The following is an 18,953-nucleotide window of genomic DNA, read 5'->3' as shown; positions in this document are numbered from 1 at the left end:
GCATTAAGTCGTTTGGCAGAACGGATGTACTCAAGGTTCTTATGGTCAGTCCAAACGACAAAAGGAACGGTCGCCCCCTCCAACCACTGTCGCCATTCGCCTAGGGCTAAGCGGATGGCGAGCAGTTCGCGGTTTCCCACATCATAGTTACGTTCCGACGGCGACAGGCGATGAGAAAAATACGCGCAAGGATGGACCTTATCGTCAGAATGGGAGCGCTGGGACAGAATGGCTCCCACGCCCACCTCTGACGCGTCAACCTCGACAATGAACTGTCTAGAGACGTCAGGTGTAACAAGGATAGGAGCGGATGTAAAACGCTTCTTGAGGAGATCAAAAGCTCCCTGGGCGGAAACGGACCACTTAAAGCACGTCTTGACAGAAGTAAGGGCTGTGAGAGGAGCTGCCACCTGACCGAAATTACGAATGAAACGACGATAGAAATTCGCGAAACCGAGAAAGCGCTGCAGCTCGACACGTGACTTAGGGACGGGCCAATCACTGACAGCTTGGACCTTAGCGGAATCCATCTGAATGCCTTCAGCGGAAATAACAGAACCGAGAAATGTGACGGAAGAGACATGAAAAGCGCACTTCTCAGCCTTCACATAAAGACAATTCTCTAAAAGGCGCTGGAGGACACGTCGAACGTGCTGAACATGAATCTGGAGTGACGGTGAAAAAATCAGGATATCGTCAAGGTAAACGAAAACAAAGATGTTCAGCATGTCTCTCAGTACATCATTCACTAATGCCTGAAAGACAATCTGGACCCTCTATTTCTGAAACTATCTGCCGCCATTGTCGCAACCCCTATTACCAGCCTGTTCAACCTCTCTTTCATATCGTCTGAGATCCCCAAGGATTGGAAAGCTGCCGCAGTCATCCCCCTCTTCAAAGGGGGAGACACCCTGGACCCAAACTGCTATAGACCTATATCCATCCTGCCCTGCCTATCTAAGGTCTTCGAAAGCCAAGTCAACAAACAGGTCACTGACCATCTCGAATCCCACCGTACCTTCTCCGCTGTGCAATCTGGTTTCCGAGCCGGTCACGGGTGCACCTCAGCCACGCTCAAGGTACTAAACGATATCATAACCGCCATCGATAAAAGACAGTACTGTGCAGCCGTCTTCATCGACCTCGCCAAGGCTTTCGACTCTGTCAATCACCATATTCTTATCGGCAGACTCAATAGCCTCGGTTTCTCGGATGACTGCCTTGCCTGGTTCACCAATTACTTTGCAGACAGAGTTCAGTGTGTCAAATCGGAGGGCATGCTGTCCGGTCCTCTGGCAGTCTCTATGGGGGTGCCACAGGGTTCAATTCTCGGGCCGACTCTTTTCTCTGTATATATCAATGATGTTGCTCTTGCTGCGGGCGATTCCCTGATCCACCTCTACGCAGACGACACCATTCTATATACTTTCGGCCCGTCATTGGACACTGTGCTATCTAACCTCCAAACGAGCTTCAATGCCATACAGCACTCCTTCCGTGGCCTCCAACTGCTCTTAAACGCGAGTAAAACCAAATGCATGCTTTTCAACCGATCGCTGCCTGCACCCGCATGCCCGACTAGCATCACCACCCTGGATGGTTCCGACCTTGAATATGTGGACATCTATAAGTACCTAGGTGTCTGGCTAGACTGCAAACTCTCCTTCCAGACTCACATCAAACATCTCCAATCGAAAATCAAATCAAGAGTCGGCTTTCTATTCCGCAACAAAGCCTCCTTCACTCACGCCGCCAAGCTTACCCTAGTAAAACTGACTATCCTACCGATCCTCGATTTCGGCGATGTCATCTACAAAATGGCTTCCAACACTCTACTCAGCAAACTGGATGCAGTCTATCATAGTGCCATCCGTTTTGTCACCAAAGCACCTTATACCACCCACCACTGCGACTTGTATGCTCTAGTCGGCTGGCCCTCACTACATATTCGTCGCCAGACCCACTGGCTCCAGGTCATCTACAAGTCCATGCTAGGTAAAGCTCCGCCTTATCTCAGTTCACTGGTCACGATGGCAACACCCATCCGTAGCACACGCTCCAGCAGGTGTATCTCACTGATCATCCCTAAAGCCAACACCTCATTTGGCCGCCTCTCGTTCCAGTACTCTGCTGCCTGTGACTGGAATGAACTGCAAAAATCGCTGAAGTTGGAGACTTTTATCTCCCTCACCAACTTCAAACATCAGCTATCCGAGCAGCTAACCGATCGCTGCAGCTGTACATAGTCTATTGGTAAATAGCCCACCCATTTTCACCTACCTCATCCCCATACTGTTTTTATACTGTTTTTTATTTTATTTATTTATTTACCTTTCTGCTCTTTTGCACACCAATATCTCTACCTGTACATGACCATCTGATCATTTATCACCCCAGTGTTAATCTGCAAAATTGTATTATTCGCCTACCTCATGCCTTTTGCACACATTGTATATAGACTGCCCATTTTTTTTTCTACTGTGTTATTGACTTGTTAATTGCTTACTCCATGTGTAACTCTGTGTTGTCTGTTCACACTGCTATGCTTTATCTTGGCCAGGTCGCAGTTGCAAATGAGAACTTGTTCTCAACTAGCCTACCTGGTTAAATAAAGGTGAAATAAAATAAAAATAAAAAACAGCTGGAGCGTTAGCGAGACCGAACGGCAGAACCCGGTATTCAAAATGCCCCAACGGCGTGTTAAACGCCGTTTTCCACTCGTCCCCCTCCCTGATGCGCACGAGATGGTAAGCGTTACGAAGGTCCAACTTAGTGAAAAACCTGGCTCCCTGCAGGATCTCGAAGGCTGAAGACATAAGGGGAAGCGGATAACGATTCTTAACCGTTATGTCATTCAGCCCTCGATAATCCACGCAGGGTCCCGTCCTTTTTCTTAACAAAAAAAAACCCCGCTCCGGCGGGAGAGGAGGAAGGGACTACGGTACCGGCGTCGAGAGCTACAGACAAATAATCTTCGAGAGCCTTACGTTCGGGAGCCGACAGAGAATATAGTCCACTGAAGACCGTGCGCAGATCATGATATTCCTCCGGCACCCCTGTCAAATCACCAGGCTCCTCCTGTGAAGAGGGGCAGAAGAAACAGGAGGGATAGCAGACATTAAACATTTCACATGACAAGAGACGTTCCAGGAGAGGATAGAATTACTTGACCAATTAATAGAAGGATTATGACACACTAGCCAGGGATGGCCCAAAACAACAGGTGAAAAAGGTGAACGAAAAATCAAAAAAGAAATGGTTTCGCTATGATTACCAGAGACAGTGAGGGTTAAAGGTAGCGTTTCACGCTGAATACTGGGGAGAGGACTACCATCCAAGGCGAACATGGCCGTGGGCTCCCCTAACTGTCTGAGAGGAATGTCATGTTCCCGAGCCCAGGCTTCGTCCATAAAACAGCCCTCCGCCCCAGAGTCTATCAAGGCACTGCAGGAAGCTGCCGAACCGGTCCAGCGTAGATGGACCGACAAGGTAGTACATGATCTTGAAGGAGAGACCTGAGTAGTAGCGCTCACCAGTAGCCCTCCGCTTACTGATGAGCTCTGGCTTTTACTGGACATGAAATGACAAAATGACCAGCGGAACCGCAATAGAGACAGAGGCGGTTGGTGATTCTCCGTTCCCTCTCCTTAGTCGAGATGCGAATACCCCCAGCTGCATGGGCTCAGCACCTGAGCCACTGGAGGAAGATGGTAGTGATGCGGAGGGGGGAAACGGATAACGCGAGCTCTCTTCCACGAGCTCGGTGACGAAGATCTACCCGTCGTTCTATACGAATAGCGAGTTCAATCAAAGAATCCACGCTGGAAGGAACCTCCCGGGAGAGAATCTCATCCTTTACCTCCGCGTGGAGACCCTCCAGAAAACGAGCGAGCAACGCCGGCTCGTTCCAGTCACTGGAGGCAGCAAGAGTGCGAAACTCTATAGAGTAGTCCGTTATGGATCGATTCCCTTGACATAGGGAAGACAGGGCCCTGGAAGCTTCTTTCCCAAAAACTGAACGATCAAAAACCCGTATCATCTCCTTAAAGTTCTGATACTGGTTAGTACACTCAGCCCTTGCCTCCCAGATTGCCGTGCCCCACTCACGAGCCCGTCCTGTAAGGAGAGATATGACGTAGGCGATACGAGCTGTACCCCTGGAGTACGTGTTGGGCTGGAGAGAGAACACAATATCACACTGGGTGAGGAACGAGCGGCATTCAGTGGGCTCCCCAGAGTAACACGGTGGGTTATTAATTCTGGGCTCCGGAGACTCGGAAGCCCTGGAAGTAGCCGGTGGATCAAGGCGGAGATTGTGAATATGTTTCGAGAGGTCGGAGACTTGGGCGGCCAGGGTCTCAACGGCATGTCGAGCAGCAGACAATTCCTGCTCGTGTCTGCCTAGCATCGCTCCCTGGATCTCGACGGCTGAGTAGAGAGGATCCGAAGTCGCTGGGTCCATTCTTGGTCGGATTCTTCTGTTATGCAGATGAGTGAGGACCCAACAGCGATTCAACAGAAACAGAGTCTTTTAATGTCCAAACAGGGAAAACATAAATCCTCAATCTTTACAGGAGATGTCCAAACAGGAAAACATAAATCCTCTATCTTTGCAGGAGAGTCCTCCTTCTAGTAGTAGAGGAGAATTGCAGGGCTAGCGGCAACCGACTGCAGGTCCCTCTGGGTAGGCGCGGGCCGTAGAGGACAGAGACACCTGCTCACACGCAGCATCTGATGAAGAGGCAGATTACGACAGGACGGGACAAGGGCAAAGCAAACAAGAATCCGACAAGGACAGAAGCAGAAACAGAGAGAGAAATAGAGACTTAATCAGAGGGCAAAAGAGGGGACAGGTGTGAGAGAGTAAACGAGGTCGTTAGGAGAATGAGGAACAGCTGGGAGCAGGAACGGAACGATAGAGAGAGAGAGAGTAACCAATACGACCAGCAGGGGGAAACGAAGAGAAGGGAAAGCACAGGGACAAGACATAACATGACAGGTACACCTCCAATTGACTCAAATGATGTCAATTAGAATATCAGAAGCTTCTAAAGCCATGACATAATTTTCTGGAATTTTCCAAGCTGTTTAAAGGCACAGTCAACTTAGTGTATGTAAACTTCTGACACACTGGAATTATGATACAGTGGATAAGTTAAATAATCTGTCTGTAAACAATTGTTGGAAAAATGACTTGTGTCATGCACAAAGTAGATGTCCTAACCGACTTGCCAAAACTATAGTTTGTTAACACGACATTTGTGGAGTGGTTGAAAATTAGTTTTAATGACTCCAACCTAAGAGTATTTAATCTTCCGACTTCAACTGTATATTTATAAATGTGTGTGTGTGTATCTGTGTGTATGTATATTTATAAATGTGGTGTATCTGTGTGTATGTATATTTATCAAATCAAAGTGTATTTGTCACGTGAGCCTAATACAGCAGGTGTAGACCTTACTGTGAAATGCTTACTTGAAGGCTCTAACCAATAGTGCGAAAAGAAAAGGTATGTGTGTGTGTGTTTGTGTAGGTAAGTAAAGAAATAAAACAACAGTAAAAAGACATTTGAAAATAATAGTAGCAAGGCTATATACAGACACTGGTTAGTCAGGCTTATTGAGGTAGTATGTACATGTAGGTACATGTAAATGACTATGCATATATGATAAACAGAGTAGCAGTAGCATAAAAAGAGAGGTTGGCGGGTGGTGGGACACAATGCAGATAGCCCAGTTAGCCAATGTGTGGGAGCACTGGTTGGTCGGGCCAATTTAGGTAGTATGTACATGAATGTATAGTTAAAGTGACTATGCATATCAGATAAACAGAGAGCAGCAGCAGCGAAAAAGAGTGGTTGGGTGGCGGGACACACATTGCAAATAGACCGGGTAGCCATTTGGTTACCTGTTCAGGAGTCTTATGGCTTGGGGGTAAAAATGGTTGAGAAGCCTTTTTGTCCTAGACTTCGCACTCCGGTACCGCTTGCCATGCGGTAGTAGAGAGAACATTCTATGACTGGGGTGGCTGGGGTCTTTGAAAATTTTTAGGGCCTTCCTCTGACACCGCCTGGTGTAGAGGTCCTGGATGGTAGGCAGCTTTGCCCCAGTGATGTACTGGGCAGTACGCACTACCCTCTGAAGTGCCTTGCGGTCGGAGGCCGAGCAATTGCCGTGCTTATTTTGGTAACGTTGAGGGATAGGTTGTTATTCTGGCACCACCTGGCCAGGTCTCTGACCTCCTCCCTATAGGCTGTCTCGTCGTTGTCAGTGATCAGGCCTTGTGTCGTCTGCAAACTTAATGATGGTGTTGGAGTCGTGCCTAGCCATGCAGTCGTGGGTGAACAGGGAGTACAGGAAGGGACTGAGCACGCACCCCTGGGGAGTTCCAGTGTTGAGGATCAGCGTGGCAGATGTGTTGCCACCTACCCTCACCACCTAGGGGCGGCCCGTCAGGAAGTCCAGGATCCAGTTGCAGAGGGAGGTGTTTAATCCCAGGTTCCTTAGCTTAGTGATGAGCTTTGAGGGTACTAAGGTGTTAAATGCTGAGCTGTAGTCAATGAATAGCATTCTCACATAGGTGTTCCTTTTGTCCAGGTGGGAAAGGGCAGTGTGGAGTGCAATCGAGATTGCATCATCCGTGGATGTGTTTGGGTGGTATGCAAATTGGAGTGGGTCTAGGGTTTCTGAGATAATGGTGTTGATGTGAGCCATTACCAGCCTTTCAAAGCACTTCATGGCTACAGACGTGAGTGCTACGGGTCTGTAGTCATTTAGGCAGGTTGCCTTTGTGTTCTTGGGTACAGGGACTATGTTGGTCTGCTTGAAACATGTTGTTATTACAGACTCAATCAGGGACATGTTGAAAATGTCAGTGAAGACACCTGCCAGTTGGTCAGCACATGCCCGGAGCACACATCTGGTAATCCGTCTGGCCCCGCAGCCTTGTGTATGTTGACCTGTTTAAAGGTCTTACTCACGTCGGCACGGAGAGTCGTCCAGAACAGCTGATGCTCTCATGCATGCCTCAGTGTTGCTTGCCTCGAAGCGAGCATAGAAGTGATTTAGCTCGTCTGGTAGGCTCGTGTCACTGGTCAGTTGACGGCTGTTCTTCCCTTTGTAGTCTGTAATAGTTTGCAAGCCCTGCCACATCCGACGAGCGTTGCAGCTGTTGTAGTATGATTCAATCTTAGCCCTGTATTGTCGCTTTGCCTGTTTGATGGTTCGTCACAGGGCATTGCGGGATTTCTTGTAAGCTTCCGGGTTAGTGTCCCGCACCTTGAAAGCGGCAGCTCTACCCTTTAGCTCAGTGCAGATGTTGCCTGTAATCCATGGTTTCTGGTTGGGGTATGTACGTACAGTCACTGTGGGGACGACATCCTCGATGCACTTATTGATAAAGCCAGTGACTGATGTGATGTATTCCTCAATGTCATCGGAAGACTCCCGGAACATGTTCCAGTCTGTGCTAGCAAAACAGTCCTGTCGTTTAGCATCTGCTTCATCTGACCACTTTTTTATAGACCGAGTCACTGGTGCTTCCTGCTTTAATTTTTGCTTGTAAGCAGGAATCAGGAGGATAGAGTTGTGGTCGGATTTACCAAATGGAGGGTGAGGGAGAGCTTTGTATGCGTCTCTGTGTGTGGAGTACAGGTGATGTAGAATTTTTTTCCCCTCTGGTTGCACATTTAACATGTTGATAGTTTTGGTAGAACTGATTTAAGTTTCCCTGCATTAAAGTATCCGGCTACTAGGAGCGCCGCCTCTGGGTTAGTGGTTTCCTGTTTGCTTATTTCCTTATACAGCTGACTGAGTGCGGTCTTAGTAGCAGCATCTGTTTGTAGTGGTAAATAAACAGCCACGATAAGTATAGCTGAGAACTCTCTAGGCAAGTAGTGTGGCCTGAAATGTATCACAATACTTCAGGCGAGCAAAATCTAGAGACATCCTTATTTCGTGCACCAGCTGTTGTTTACAAATATGCACAGACCCCCCCCTGTTCTATCTTGTCGGTGCAGCGTATATCCCGCTAGCTGAATATCCATGTCGTCATTCAGCCACGATTCTGTGAAACATAGGATATTACAGTTTTGATGTCCCGTTGGCAGGATATTCATGATCATACCTCATCTAATTTATTGTCCAATGATTGCACGTTGGCGAGTAATATTGACGGTAACAGCAGCTTTCCCAGTCGCCTTCTCCGGGTCCTGACCAGGCATCCGGCTCTTCGTCCTCTGTACCTGCGTCGCTTCCTCTTGCGAATAACTGGGATGTTGGCCCTGTGGAGTGTTTGGAGAATATCATGTGAATCTTGCTTGTTGTAGAAGAAATCTCAGTCTAATCCGAGGTGAGTGATCTCTGTCCTGATATCCAGAAGCTCTTTTCTGCCGTAAGATACGGTTGCAGAAACATTATGTACAAAATAAGTTACAAATAACGGGAAAAAACCCACATAATAGCACAATTAGTTGGGCGCCCGTAAAACTGCTGCCATTTCTTCCTGCGCCATTTTCTTTCCATATGTATATATGTATATTTATAAATGTGGTGTGTGTGTGTATGTATATTTATAAATGTGGTGTGTGTGTGTGTATCTGTGTGTATGTATATTTATAAATGTGGTGTCTGTGTGTGTGTGTAGCGGGGCAGCTGGCAGGAAGTTCATCAGTGGAGATGTACCGTCAGGTGATGTTGGCAGGCTGTCGCTGTGTGGAGTTGGACTGTTGGAAAGGACGGACCGCAGAGGAGGAACCAGTCATCACGCACGGCTTCACCATGACCTCAGAGATCTGCTTTAAGGTACACATACGCAACCACACACACACACACACACAAACATATGCATGCTCTGAAAACTCCTGCGTCAAAGCTAACTCCATTCCTAATCTAAGGCTAGAATAGTCTTTGCAACAAAGAAACAATGTTTCCTGCTTGCCTTGTCCATGTGCTTCTAAAACTTATACTGACATAGTCTATATCTGATAATTTCTATACATGTACATAAAATAACCAACTACTATAACATCTCCTTTTGCTCTACAGGAGGTGATTGAGGCCATTGCTGAGTGTGCTTTTAAAACCTCTCCTTTTCCTGTCATCCTGTCCTTTGAAAACCATGTGGACTCGTGAGTAAACATAGAGATGAATAGGTGAATATACTAGAGCATCTTTGGTGAACTGCTCTTTAATCCTGACCCCTGACCTCTAATCCTAACAGGCCAAAGCAACAAGCCAAGATGGCAGAATACTGTAGGTCAATTTTTGGAGATGCACTACTGATAGACCCACTGGAGAAATATCCTGTACGGTTTTAGCACACTCACACACACTCACACACCCATCCACGCCGACACCCACACACACAAACATGTACGCATGCACACGCGCTCTGATGTGTGTGTGTGCGGTGGGTTGGTGTGTGTGTGTGTGTTCGTCTGTTAGCTGGAGTCTGGGGTACCCTTGCCAAGTCCTCAGGAGCTGATGGGTAAAATCCTCATCAAGAACAAGAAATCCCACAAGCCCTCGGCTGCCCATGGCAACAAGCAACTGGCAGAGCATCCAGCCAACCAGAGCGCAGCAGAGGAACAGGCAACAGATGAACCCTCGTCTCCTAACAACATCACAGCCGGTGAGCCTGACTGCAAGTGTGCTCTAATGTATAAAAATCATATTCATCATTTTCACCACTATCATTAGAGCTGGTGAGGGTCTCTAGAAGCCTTTTATAAGAGTCGGCGAACATTTGTCACTTTTTGAGTTCATGAAAATGTAAACAGATTCTTCTCTTCTTTCAGGTGAAATAGAGGCTGAAGACGATGACGATGATGATGACGATGACTGTAAGAAGACGTCAGATGAAGTGAGTTCAGTAGCTTGCCCTCTGCTACCATGGTTACTTGGTTACCCTTTAACACTGGTGATGTACTGTAGGTTAGAGGTGAAGGGTCAGGGTTGGAGTAACATGGCTACCTGTTATGTGATGACTTTGTCTCCAGGGGACAGCAGAGGAACGGGAGGCCGTAGCTACAGAGGAGATGTCCACTCTGGTCAACTACGTCCAGCCCACCAAGTTCAACTCCTTCGAGGCTTCCAAAAGTATACTGGCTCACTGAAAATAGACAAAGACGCACGCACAAACAAACACACACAAACACATAATAAACCATTATGTTCTTTCCCCAGAGGTTAATCGTAGCTATCAAATGTCATCATTTGTGGAGACTAAAGCTCTGGAGCACCTCACCAAGTCGCCCGTGGAGTTTGTGGAGTATCCTTAAGATTCAGCTGACCTCTAAATAACCCCAACTATAACCTTGAACCCTAACTCAACTCCAGTATTAGTTTGTCGTGTTGTTGATTACTTTCCTCTCGAGGGTCACGTTGCTCTATCTAGTTTAGTCTCATTAAAGCAGGTGACTATACAAAGGCCCTACTCTACTCACCGTAAATATCTTTAACCTGTCATCTCAGATATAACAAGCAGCAGTTGAGTCGTATCTACCCTAAAGGCACGAGGGTGGACTCCTCCAACTACATGCCACAACTCTTCTGGAATGCTGGCTGCCAGCTGGTGGCACTCAACTTCCAAACTATAGGTGAGACATTTTGATTGTGTTGCCTTGGATGTGATCTAATAAAAGCAATGGTTCACAAACTATAGATGAGGCAGCACTGCTTACTCTCTCGCTCTCTCTCCCAGACCTGTCTATGCAGTTGAACCTGGGCATGTATGAGTACAATGGGAAGAGCGGCTACAGACTGAAACCAGAGTTCATGAGAAGACCAGACAAACACTTTGACCCGTTCGCTGAGAGCACCGTGGACGGCATAGTGGCCAACACTGTCAAGGTCAAGGTAAGAGTTACAAAATACCATAACACAACACACTGTGGTTAACTAATTAACCAGTTAGATTAGACTAAACTGGTGTTATGAAATTCTCCTACAGATAATCTCAGGCCAGTTTCTGAGCGACAAGAAGGTAGGTGTGTACATAGAGCTGGACATGTTTGGTCTTCCTGTGGACACCAGGAGAAAAGCCCTGAAGACTAAGACGTCCCAGAGCAACGCTATCAACCCAGTCTGGGATGAAGAGCCAATTATCTTCAAGAAGGTGAGAAACAGTAACCAACTGGGTTTGAAACCAGGTCTCCTGCACGCCATAAAATGGGACTGTGTTAGAGCTAAAGCCTGTGTTAGAGCTAAAGCCTAGGGAATTCTTCAGGACTCAACAAGCTGTATAACCGTAGAATGCAAGTGTATAATATTGAAGTGTAACTTTATAACTGTGTAAAACTGTTCTTTTAACTGTATAATTGTGTATAATGTTAAAGTATATTCATGTATGACTGTGTATAATTGTGTTGTTGCAGGTGGTTCTCCCCACATTGGCCTCTCTGAGAATCGCTGCATTTGAGGAAGGAGGAAAGTTCATAGGTCACCGTATTATCCCTGTGCCAGCCATACGGCCCGGTAAACATTCTATTTACCTGTAATCAGTAAAGACTGCCTCTGCAATGAGTTTGTCATCTCTTTCTCTGTAGTCCCTATTGTCCTCAGGTTATTAACTGTGTTTTATCTATCTCAGGTTATCGCTACATCGGACTGAGGAATGAGAAGAACCAGTCTCTGATTCTGCCTGCTGTGTTTGTCTACATTGAAGTGAAGGACTATGTCCCAGACACCTTTGCAGGTAGGTCTGGTATACGACAATGCCTATTAGACCTGGAGGTCTCTATGTAAGCTTAGTACCAGTTTATCCACATGGTATCAAGGCTAATCCCTAATGTGTTTGTGTGTGTGTGCAGATGTAATCGAGGCGCTGTCTAACCCCATCCGGTATGTGAATCTCTTGGAGCAGCGGTCCCAGCAGCTGGCTGCTCTCACTCTGGAGGAAGGGGAGGAGGAGACCAGTAAAGAGGTTTGTGGTTGAAAATTATGGACAGTAAAAACAATGTATGTATTTAGAAGTACCATTACATTGCTACTGTTGTTGTGTTATTGTATTAAAGATTGAGGCTAATGCTGATCAACCCGGGCTTGCTGAGCCAAAAGCCAACCTACGATCTGCTCCTTTGGAGAACGGTCTCAGCCCCAGCCCTGCCGTCACACCCAGAACTCTGACTAATACACCCCAGTCTGCAACTACAGGTAACCCCTGACCCACTAACTTCTATCTGCTATCGCCACACCCAAGACTGCTACAATGTCACTGCAGATGTATTGACATGAATGATTTTCTCATTAGAATGGAGCATGCCAACCAATCATAGTGTTTTCTAGTTGTTTCAGAACCAACCAAACCAGCAGCGAAGACTGAAGACATGGTGCAGAGCGTTCTGATAGGTCAGAGGGAGAAAGGGGGAGGGGTTGTGTGCGCGTGTGTGTGTGTGTGGTGGTGGTGTGTTGTCCGTATAAGATGGTGTGTAGACTGTGTTCCACTGTGTGGTCTCTGCCTGTTCAGATATGAAGGCGGCCACACTAGAGGAGCTCAGGCAACATAAGCTGATAGTGCGGGAGCAGAAGAGACACTACAGGGAGATGAAGGATGTGGTGAAGAGACACCAGAAGAAGACTTTGGAGATGGTGAAGGAACAGACCACCAAGTACAACCAGGCTCAGAACCAACACACACGCAGACACAATGCTCTCCTGAAGACTAAACAACATGGTAAGACAAGGTACGTAGGGTGGAGGGTAGGCAGATCTGGTAGAGTGTAGGGTTGTGTGTATGTGTGTTGTCCCTAACCCCTGACTCATGGTGTGTGTGTGTGTGTGTGTGTGTGTGTTGGTGTGTTGTCCTTAACCCCTGACTCATGGTGTGTGTGTGTGTGTGTTAGAAGTTTGTCACCTGAAGGGAAGGCTGAACTGAAACAGTTTGAGGATGGAGAGGGGCAACTGAGGGAGCTGAGAGAACAACAACAGCAACAGTTACTGGAGTTGAGACAGGAACAATACTACAGTGAGAAATACCTCAAACGAGAACACATCAAACAGGTAACACACATGCACACACACAGATTATATATTACATAATTGTACATTCCAATACTGTATATCGCCACTATTGCAGATGAGTGAGAAACTGACTACGGTGACTGAGGAAAGCCAGAACAACCAGATGAAGAAATTAAAAGACATATGTGACAAGTGAGTTTGATATGACTGTGAGACATCAGTTTAACAGAGATGCGAAGTTAGTGTACTATAGAGATATAATTGGATATAATTCTATCAAATATATCATTTGTGATGCTTCACCTTTGCAGAGAAAAGAAAGACCTGAAAAAGAAAATGGACAAAAGGAGAACAGAGAAAATCAAAGAAGCTATGACAAAAGAGAAGCACTTGGTAGAAGAGTAAGTGTACCAAACCCTATAACTTCAATCATTAAACCCTCTCCCTGGCTCTGAACAGACAAACTTTGTAGCATTTTACTGCTGAGGTAGGGCACTATCCCCCACCTCAACCTGACCCCGTTGTCCAATGACCACTTCATACACCTCTGTGTCAGGGTACGACCAGGTTTACAGGGAACTCAGTCAATCAGGAAACCTGGTCAGCCAATCACATACCCTATCTGGTGGGGTAACAGCCCCCCCTTCTATCAGTACCTCAGTCTCTCACTACAGCTCCAAGAATTAACAACCAGTTGACTAACCTGGCTGCACCAACATTCAAGGACTCACCTATGGTCCTCACTCCTTGGCAGCTTATTCTCTGGACATTCCATCACTAGTGTTAGCTCATTCATGACCATAAAACCACTATACACTACAACTAGTTTTCTCCTCTGTAAAGTCATGTGTGCCTGTCTTGGGTGTGAAATAAAGTGTGAATTGTATCCCTGTCTCCTGCTGGTCATTATCAGTCCTCTTACCAGGACTCTGGGACAGTTGAATCTATACTAAATCGGCACAGCTTTCGGAAACCACGACCAACAGGCGGTGCTCTTTTTCATGGATTGGTACAATTGTGCTGGACTACCAGTAGTGACGGGATGCAGTTCACACCGCATTCCATGCCCCTGACCAGGCGTGCACGCCGGTGAGAAGAGGAGGACCGGAGACTCCAGTGCATAGGGAAGAAGCCCAAGCTAAGAGAACTCTATGTTTGTGTGTGTGACAGAAAGAGAGGCTGGATTTCTGTATGTATGACTATTTATTATTCTGTTGTTAGGGGGAAGTTGGAGATCAACAAATCATATGTGAATGAAGTGGTACAGAACATCAAAAGGGTAAGGATGGAAGGATTGGGGGTCAGATAGTCTCTCGTGGATAGTGGTGTAAAGTACTTAAGTAAAAATACTTTAAAGTACTACTTAAGTCGTTTTTGGGGGATATCTGTACTTCACTATTTATATTTTTGACTACTTTCACTTTTACTTCACTACATTCCTGAAGAAAATTATGTACTTTTTACTCCATACATTTTCCCTGACAGCCAAAAGTACTTGTTACATTTTGAGAGGCAGATGGTGACAGGAAAATGGTCCAATTCACATACTTATCAAGTGAACATCCCTGGTCACCTCTACTACCTCTAATCTGGCGGACTCACTAAACATTTGTAAATGATGTCTGAGTGTTGGAGTGTGCCCCTGGCTATCCGTAAATTAAACAAAACAAGAAAACTGTGCTGTCTGGTTTGCTTAATATAAATAATTTCTAATTATTTGTGCTTTTACTTTTGATACTTATGTATATTGTAGCATATATATATTTAACTTAAGTATATTTAAAACCCAATACTACTTGAGACTTTTACTCTAGTATTTTACTGGGTGACTTTCACTTTTACTTGAGTAATTTTCTATTAAGGTATCTTTACTTTTACTCAAGTATGATGATTGGGTACTTTTTCCTCCACTGCTCGTGGCCAGACATCACACTGTACTCTCGTTGGAGAATCAACAGCGTGACGTCTGGTACTGTTATTTTCCTGTGAAGTGATAGCGCTTCCAGGATGGAGCAGTCCAATCACTGAAGGTAACCTCTCTCTTCCCTGCTCTAGCTGGAGGATGCTCAGGCAAAACGCCAAGAGAGACTGGTGGAGCAGCACAAAGACATCCAGCAGCAGATTCTTGATGAGAAACCAAAGGTGACATACCAAATAACCCATGACCTCTTACCTTTAAATCCGTAACCCTAACCCCAAACCTCTAGCATCTAACTATAACCCCTGACCTCTACCCCTTTCTCCTAACTCTGACATCTGACTCCAGCTGCAGGGTGCAGTGGAGGCGGAGTACCAGGAGAAGTTCTGTATGTTGCCGGGGGAGATCCAGGACTTCCTGCAGAACAGGAAAGGGGGGGTCAAAGGTTACGTCGTGCCCCAGCCCTCCACCCCCCATGACATACTCTCTGAGGAGGAACTAGAGGACCAGAGGAAGTGAGAAAGACAGAAAGCGAGAGGAGATGGAAAGAGAGCTTTTCTTCTAATAAATGCTGGTTTACTACTGCACTCTAAAGGTAGTCCTGGATAATTTGTATTGTTATGTTATCTGTAGCATATTGTAAACTTTTTGAGAGTTGAGATTTGATATATACTCCTACTGCTACATTGTACTCTTGCCTGCCTTTAATGGGGCTTCCAAGACAACTGGGAACTCTGAAGAAAAAAACGAGGTCAATTCATGATGTCAGTGACTTTCCGGTCGGAAAGTCTGAGCTATAGAAAGATGCCAGAGTTTCAGGTTGGAATTCTGAGTGGGATGACCGTTCAAAACTATTTTTCCCAGTTGGAGCAAAAAAATGTTGAGTTCCCAGTTGTCTGAACGCATTGAAGTCGGAGAGACTTGCTGATTCGTTGAACATGTATAACTACAACCAGTTAGCAAGTCAGAAATTTCAGAGTTTCCTAGTTCCGACTAGCATGTGAACACGGCATGTCACCCGTGCAATCGACGCATTCCTACGTTATACTTCCGTGTTTATGTCCTTGTTATTTTGAATTGGCGATTAAATCATCAAATTCATGAAAACGTGGTCATATAAGATATATGAAGGAATGTTTGTTAATGAATTTACTACTGCCAAATGACTTTCATTTAGTTTCTGCCCTAAGACCATTCACTATGTTTTCTGCCCTAAGACCATTCACTACGTTTTCTGCCCTAAGACCATTCACTATGTTTTCTGCCCTAAGACCATTCACTATGTTTTCTGCCCTAAGACCATTCACTACGTTTTCTGCCCTAAGACCATTCACTACGTTTTCTGCCCTAAGACCATTCACTATGTTTTCTGCCCTAAGACCATTCACTACGTTTTCTGCCCTAAGACCATTCACTACGTTTTCTGCCCTAAGACCATTCACTACGTTTTCTGCCCTAAGACCATTCACTACGTTTTCTGCCCTAAGACCATTCACTACGTTTTCTGCCCTAAGACCATTCACTACGTTTTCTGCCCTAAGACCATTCACTACGTTTTCTGCCCTAAGACCATTCACTACGTTTTCTGCCCTAAGATCATTCACTACGTTTTCTGCCCTAAGACCATTCACTACGTTTTCTGCCCTAAGACCATTTACTATGTTTTCTGCCCTAAGACCATTTACTATGTTTTCTGCCCTAAGACCATTCACTACATTTTGCCGATTGAAAACCATTCAAAAAGCCAACAAAATTCTTGCTACGTCACTTGGTCTAGTGTGGGGTTTGATTCAAATAATCAGCTAATCATCCAGCTTTGATAATTTGAATAAATTGTGTAGTTTTAGGGCTAAACCCCAAACGGAACACTTTGGGGTCCCGAGGGCCGGGTTTTGGAAACGCTGGTCTAGTGGCTGAACAGTGTGTTGCATGAGGGCAAGCGAAGAACGTGTTCTTATTCTACTGACTATATCTTGACTTCAGGCACGGTCCTGTTGTTCTGACCACATGTGGTTCTTATCTAGTCATAGTGTTGGGGTAGTCAGTGGGCGAGAGAGCGCCTTTTTGCACTAAAATGTGGATAAATTGCTTCTGTTTGCACCACTGCTGGCTGTCTGTGCTTTTCTCTTAAAATAGGTTGCTACTGAAAAGGTTTCTTTAGGCCTTTTCACACTGCATTGTTCTTAGCCCCAGGCAAAGACTAGTCCTGGGCTAGTTTATCCTGTTTGCACAAGCATTTGTTAACCCTGCCCTTATAAAGAAAGATTGCCGTTTTGAAACTGCAGTAAAAGTGCAGTAACTGCGGTTGACTGTGGTATTTTGGACACAGTAATTGCAGAATAAGGGTGGGCTTTAGCCCTGGGCTGAGAATTCACACTTGTACAAACACACATGGACCAACATTCTATCTCTGTCACTCGACCAATGTTAAGCAATAAGGCATTTTTTTTATTAACAAATGATTTCCTCTTGCTTTTAGTCTAGCATTTTATTTCCAACGGTGATGGTTTGTGTAAACCTTGCTGTCTGCCTGTCAGACCTGGTAAACAATTAGGGTTGCCAACTTTTTCACTACCAAATAAGGGAGAAAAGGTGGCGCACGGCGGTGTGGGTATGATGCCGTGTGAATGAATATACACTGTATATTCATATTCTTATTCAATTGGAAAGGCAATCGTTTTTTTTTGTAGGATTTTTAAAACTCAAATGGGAGGATGAAGTAGTATACATTTACTTAAAATACCATGCAGGACGCATCACAAGCATATGCCAATTAAGTGAATGTGTAGCTTTTGTGATTGGACAGTGAAAATTCTGCGTATCACACTGGCTATTTCTCACACACACCGGGTTTCTGGGGCTAGAGCCGAAAAGTCGGTGCAAGCCCTGGGCTAAGGTTGGTGCTAGCCCTGGGCTAAGGTTGGTGCTAGCCCTGGGCTAAGGTTGGTGCTAGCCCTGGGCTAAGGTTGGTGCTAGCCCTGGGCTAAGGTTGGTGCAAGCCCTGGGCTAAGGTTGGTGCAAGCCCTGGGCTAAGGTTGGTGCTAGCCCTGGGCTAAGGTTGGTGCTAGCCCTGGGCTAAGGTTGGTGCAAGCCCTGGGCTAAGGTTGGTGCTAGCCCTGGGCTAAGGTTGGTGCTGGCCCTGGGCTAAGGTTGGTGCAAGCCCTGGGCTAAGGTTGGTGCTAGCCCACTTTTTAATGTGCAAGTGTGAACACTTGCTTAGTCCCGAGCTAAAAATCTCCCTTAGACCAGGGCTAAGGAGGCTCTTAGCCCTGGGCTAAGGTGCAGTGTTGAAAGCACCTAATCATTGTTTTCTACTTGGTATTAATGCTTTTAGAGTTTTATATGCATACGTTTTGCAAACGACATTGATCTGTTATTTACAAATGATGAGCTGTTGATTGTTTGGTTACATACACTTTCAGGGATGCATGACTTTATGCAGCATTTTTGTTAAATGTTTAAAATGTACTATTATATGCTTAATAACATGGATGTACTGGTTCAATCATAATTAATGACTTAGTTTCATGTTATTTAATTAGTTTCCTTTTGGATATTTAATACAATTATATCCCAATTCTTTATCACCATTTCCAACTCCTGATGTAGTGTAAAATAACCCCAAAAAATGTCAGATCCAACAAAGATTTAGTAGTGGTTTCACATGGGACCTGCAACAATGTGTTGCAACTGGCAAAGTGTTTGTCTTGTTGCTGTTGTTTAAACTATTTTTCTGTAATTACTGCACTTTACTTCACATCTGTTTGACTATTTTACTGAGGCTAAATGTCTGTTTTGATAAACAAAATTACTATACTCTAGTAATTACAAAAAATAAAGTATTACGTTTGATCTCAAATTTGTATCAATAAAAATACATGAATAATATAGGAAGAAAACATATGTAAACATGTTATGAAATTCCAAACCGTGTTTAACTCTCTTATTGAATAGGATTCTGGTAGTTATTTGAATGTTTATGAAGTATATAATTGTATTGGATTTATTTGTATATAGTTGTATTTGTTTGGTTTCAGTATTATATTGAATAATAATAAAAAACGTCAAAGATAAGT

At 45.2% G+C, this 18,953-nt stretch overlaps 1 protein-coding gene across 1 annotated transcript in view; it reads left to right on the top strand.

Annotated features, from left to right (window-relative positions):
• LOC115138594 (1-phosphatidylinositol 4,5-bisphosphate phosphodiesterase beta-1-like) overlaps positions 1–15,471 on the top strand; it is a 29,158-nt gene extending 13,687 nt beyond the window's left edge. The window contains exons 11-32 of the mRNA XM_029675606.2: positions 8,644–8,801; positions 9,045–9,127; positions 9,220–9,304; positions 9,444–9,630; positions 9,797–9,861; positions 9,998–10,097; positions 10,185–10,269; positions 10,473–10,597; positions 10,702–10,856; positions 10,951–11,115; positions 11,375–11,474; positions 11,590–11,694; positions 11,810–11,922; positions 12,014–12,152; positions 12,285–12,347; positions 12,466–12,682; positions 12,842–12,998; positions 13,075–13,151; positions 13,271–13,360; positions 14,181–14,238; positions 15,015–15,101; positions 15,226–15,471. Coding sequence (XP_029531466.1) covers positions 8,644–8,801; positions 9,045–9,127; positions 9,220–9,304; positions 9,444–9,630; positions 9,797–9,861; positions 9,998–10,097; positions 10,185–10,269; positions 10,473–10,597; positions 10,702–10,856; positions 10,951–11,115; positions 11,375–11,474; positions 11,590–11,694; positions 11,810–11,922; positions 12,014–12,152; positions 12,285–12,347; positions 12,466–12,682; positions 12,842–12,998; positions 13,075–13,151; positions 13,271–13,360; positions 14,181–14,238; positions 15,015–15,101; positions 15,226–15,396 — 2,585 coding nt within the window. The 3' untranslated portion in view covers positions 15,397–15,471. The remainder of the gene's footprint in view (positions 1–8,643; positions 8,802–9,044; positions 9,128–9,219; positions 9,305–9,443; positions 9,631–9,796; positions 9,862–9,997; positions 10,098–10,184; positions 10,270–10,472; positions 10,598–10,701; positions 10,857–10,950; positions 11,116–11,374; positions 11,475–11,589; positions 11,695–11,809; positions 11,923–12,013; positions 12,153–12,284; positions 12,348–12,465; positions 12,683–12,841; positions 12,999–13,074; positions 13,152–13,270; positions 13,361–14,180; positions 14,239–15,014; positions 15,102–15,225) is intronic.
• The last annotated feature ends 3,482 nt before the right edge of the window (positions 15,472–18,953 follow it).

This window comes from Oncorhynchus nerka, linkage group LG12 (genome assembly GCF_034236695.1).
Source record: "Oncorhynchus nerka isolate Pitt River linkage group LG12, Oner_Uvic_2.0, whole genome shotgun sequence".
Lineage (NCBI taxonomy): Eukaryota > Metazoa > Chordata > Actinopteri > Salmoniformes > Salmonidae > Oncorhynchus > Oncorhynchus nerka.
This window is presented reverse-complemented; position numbering and strand designations above follow the sequence as displayed.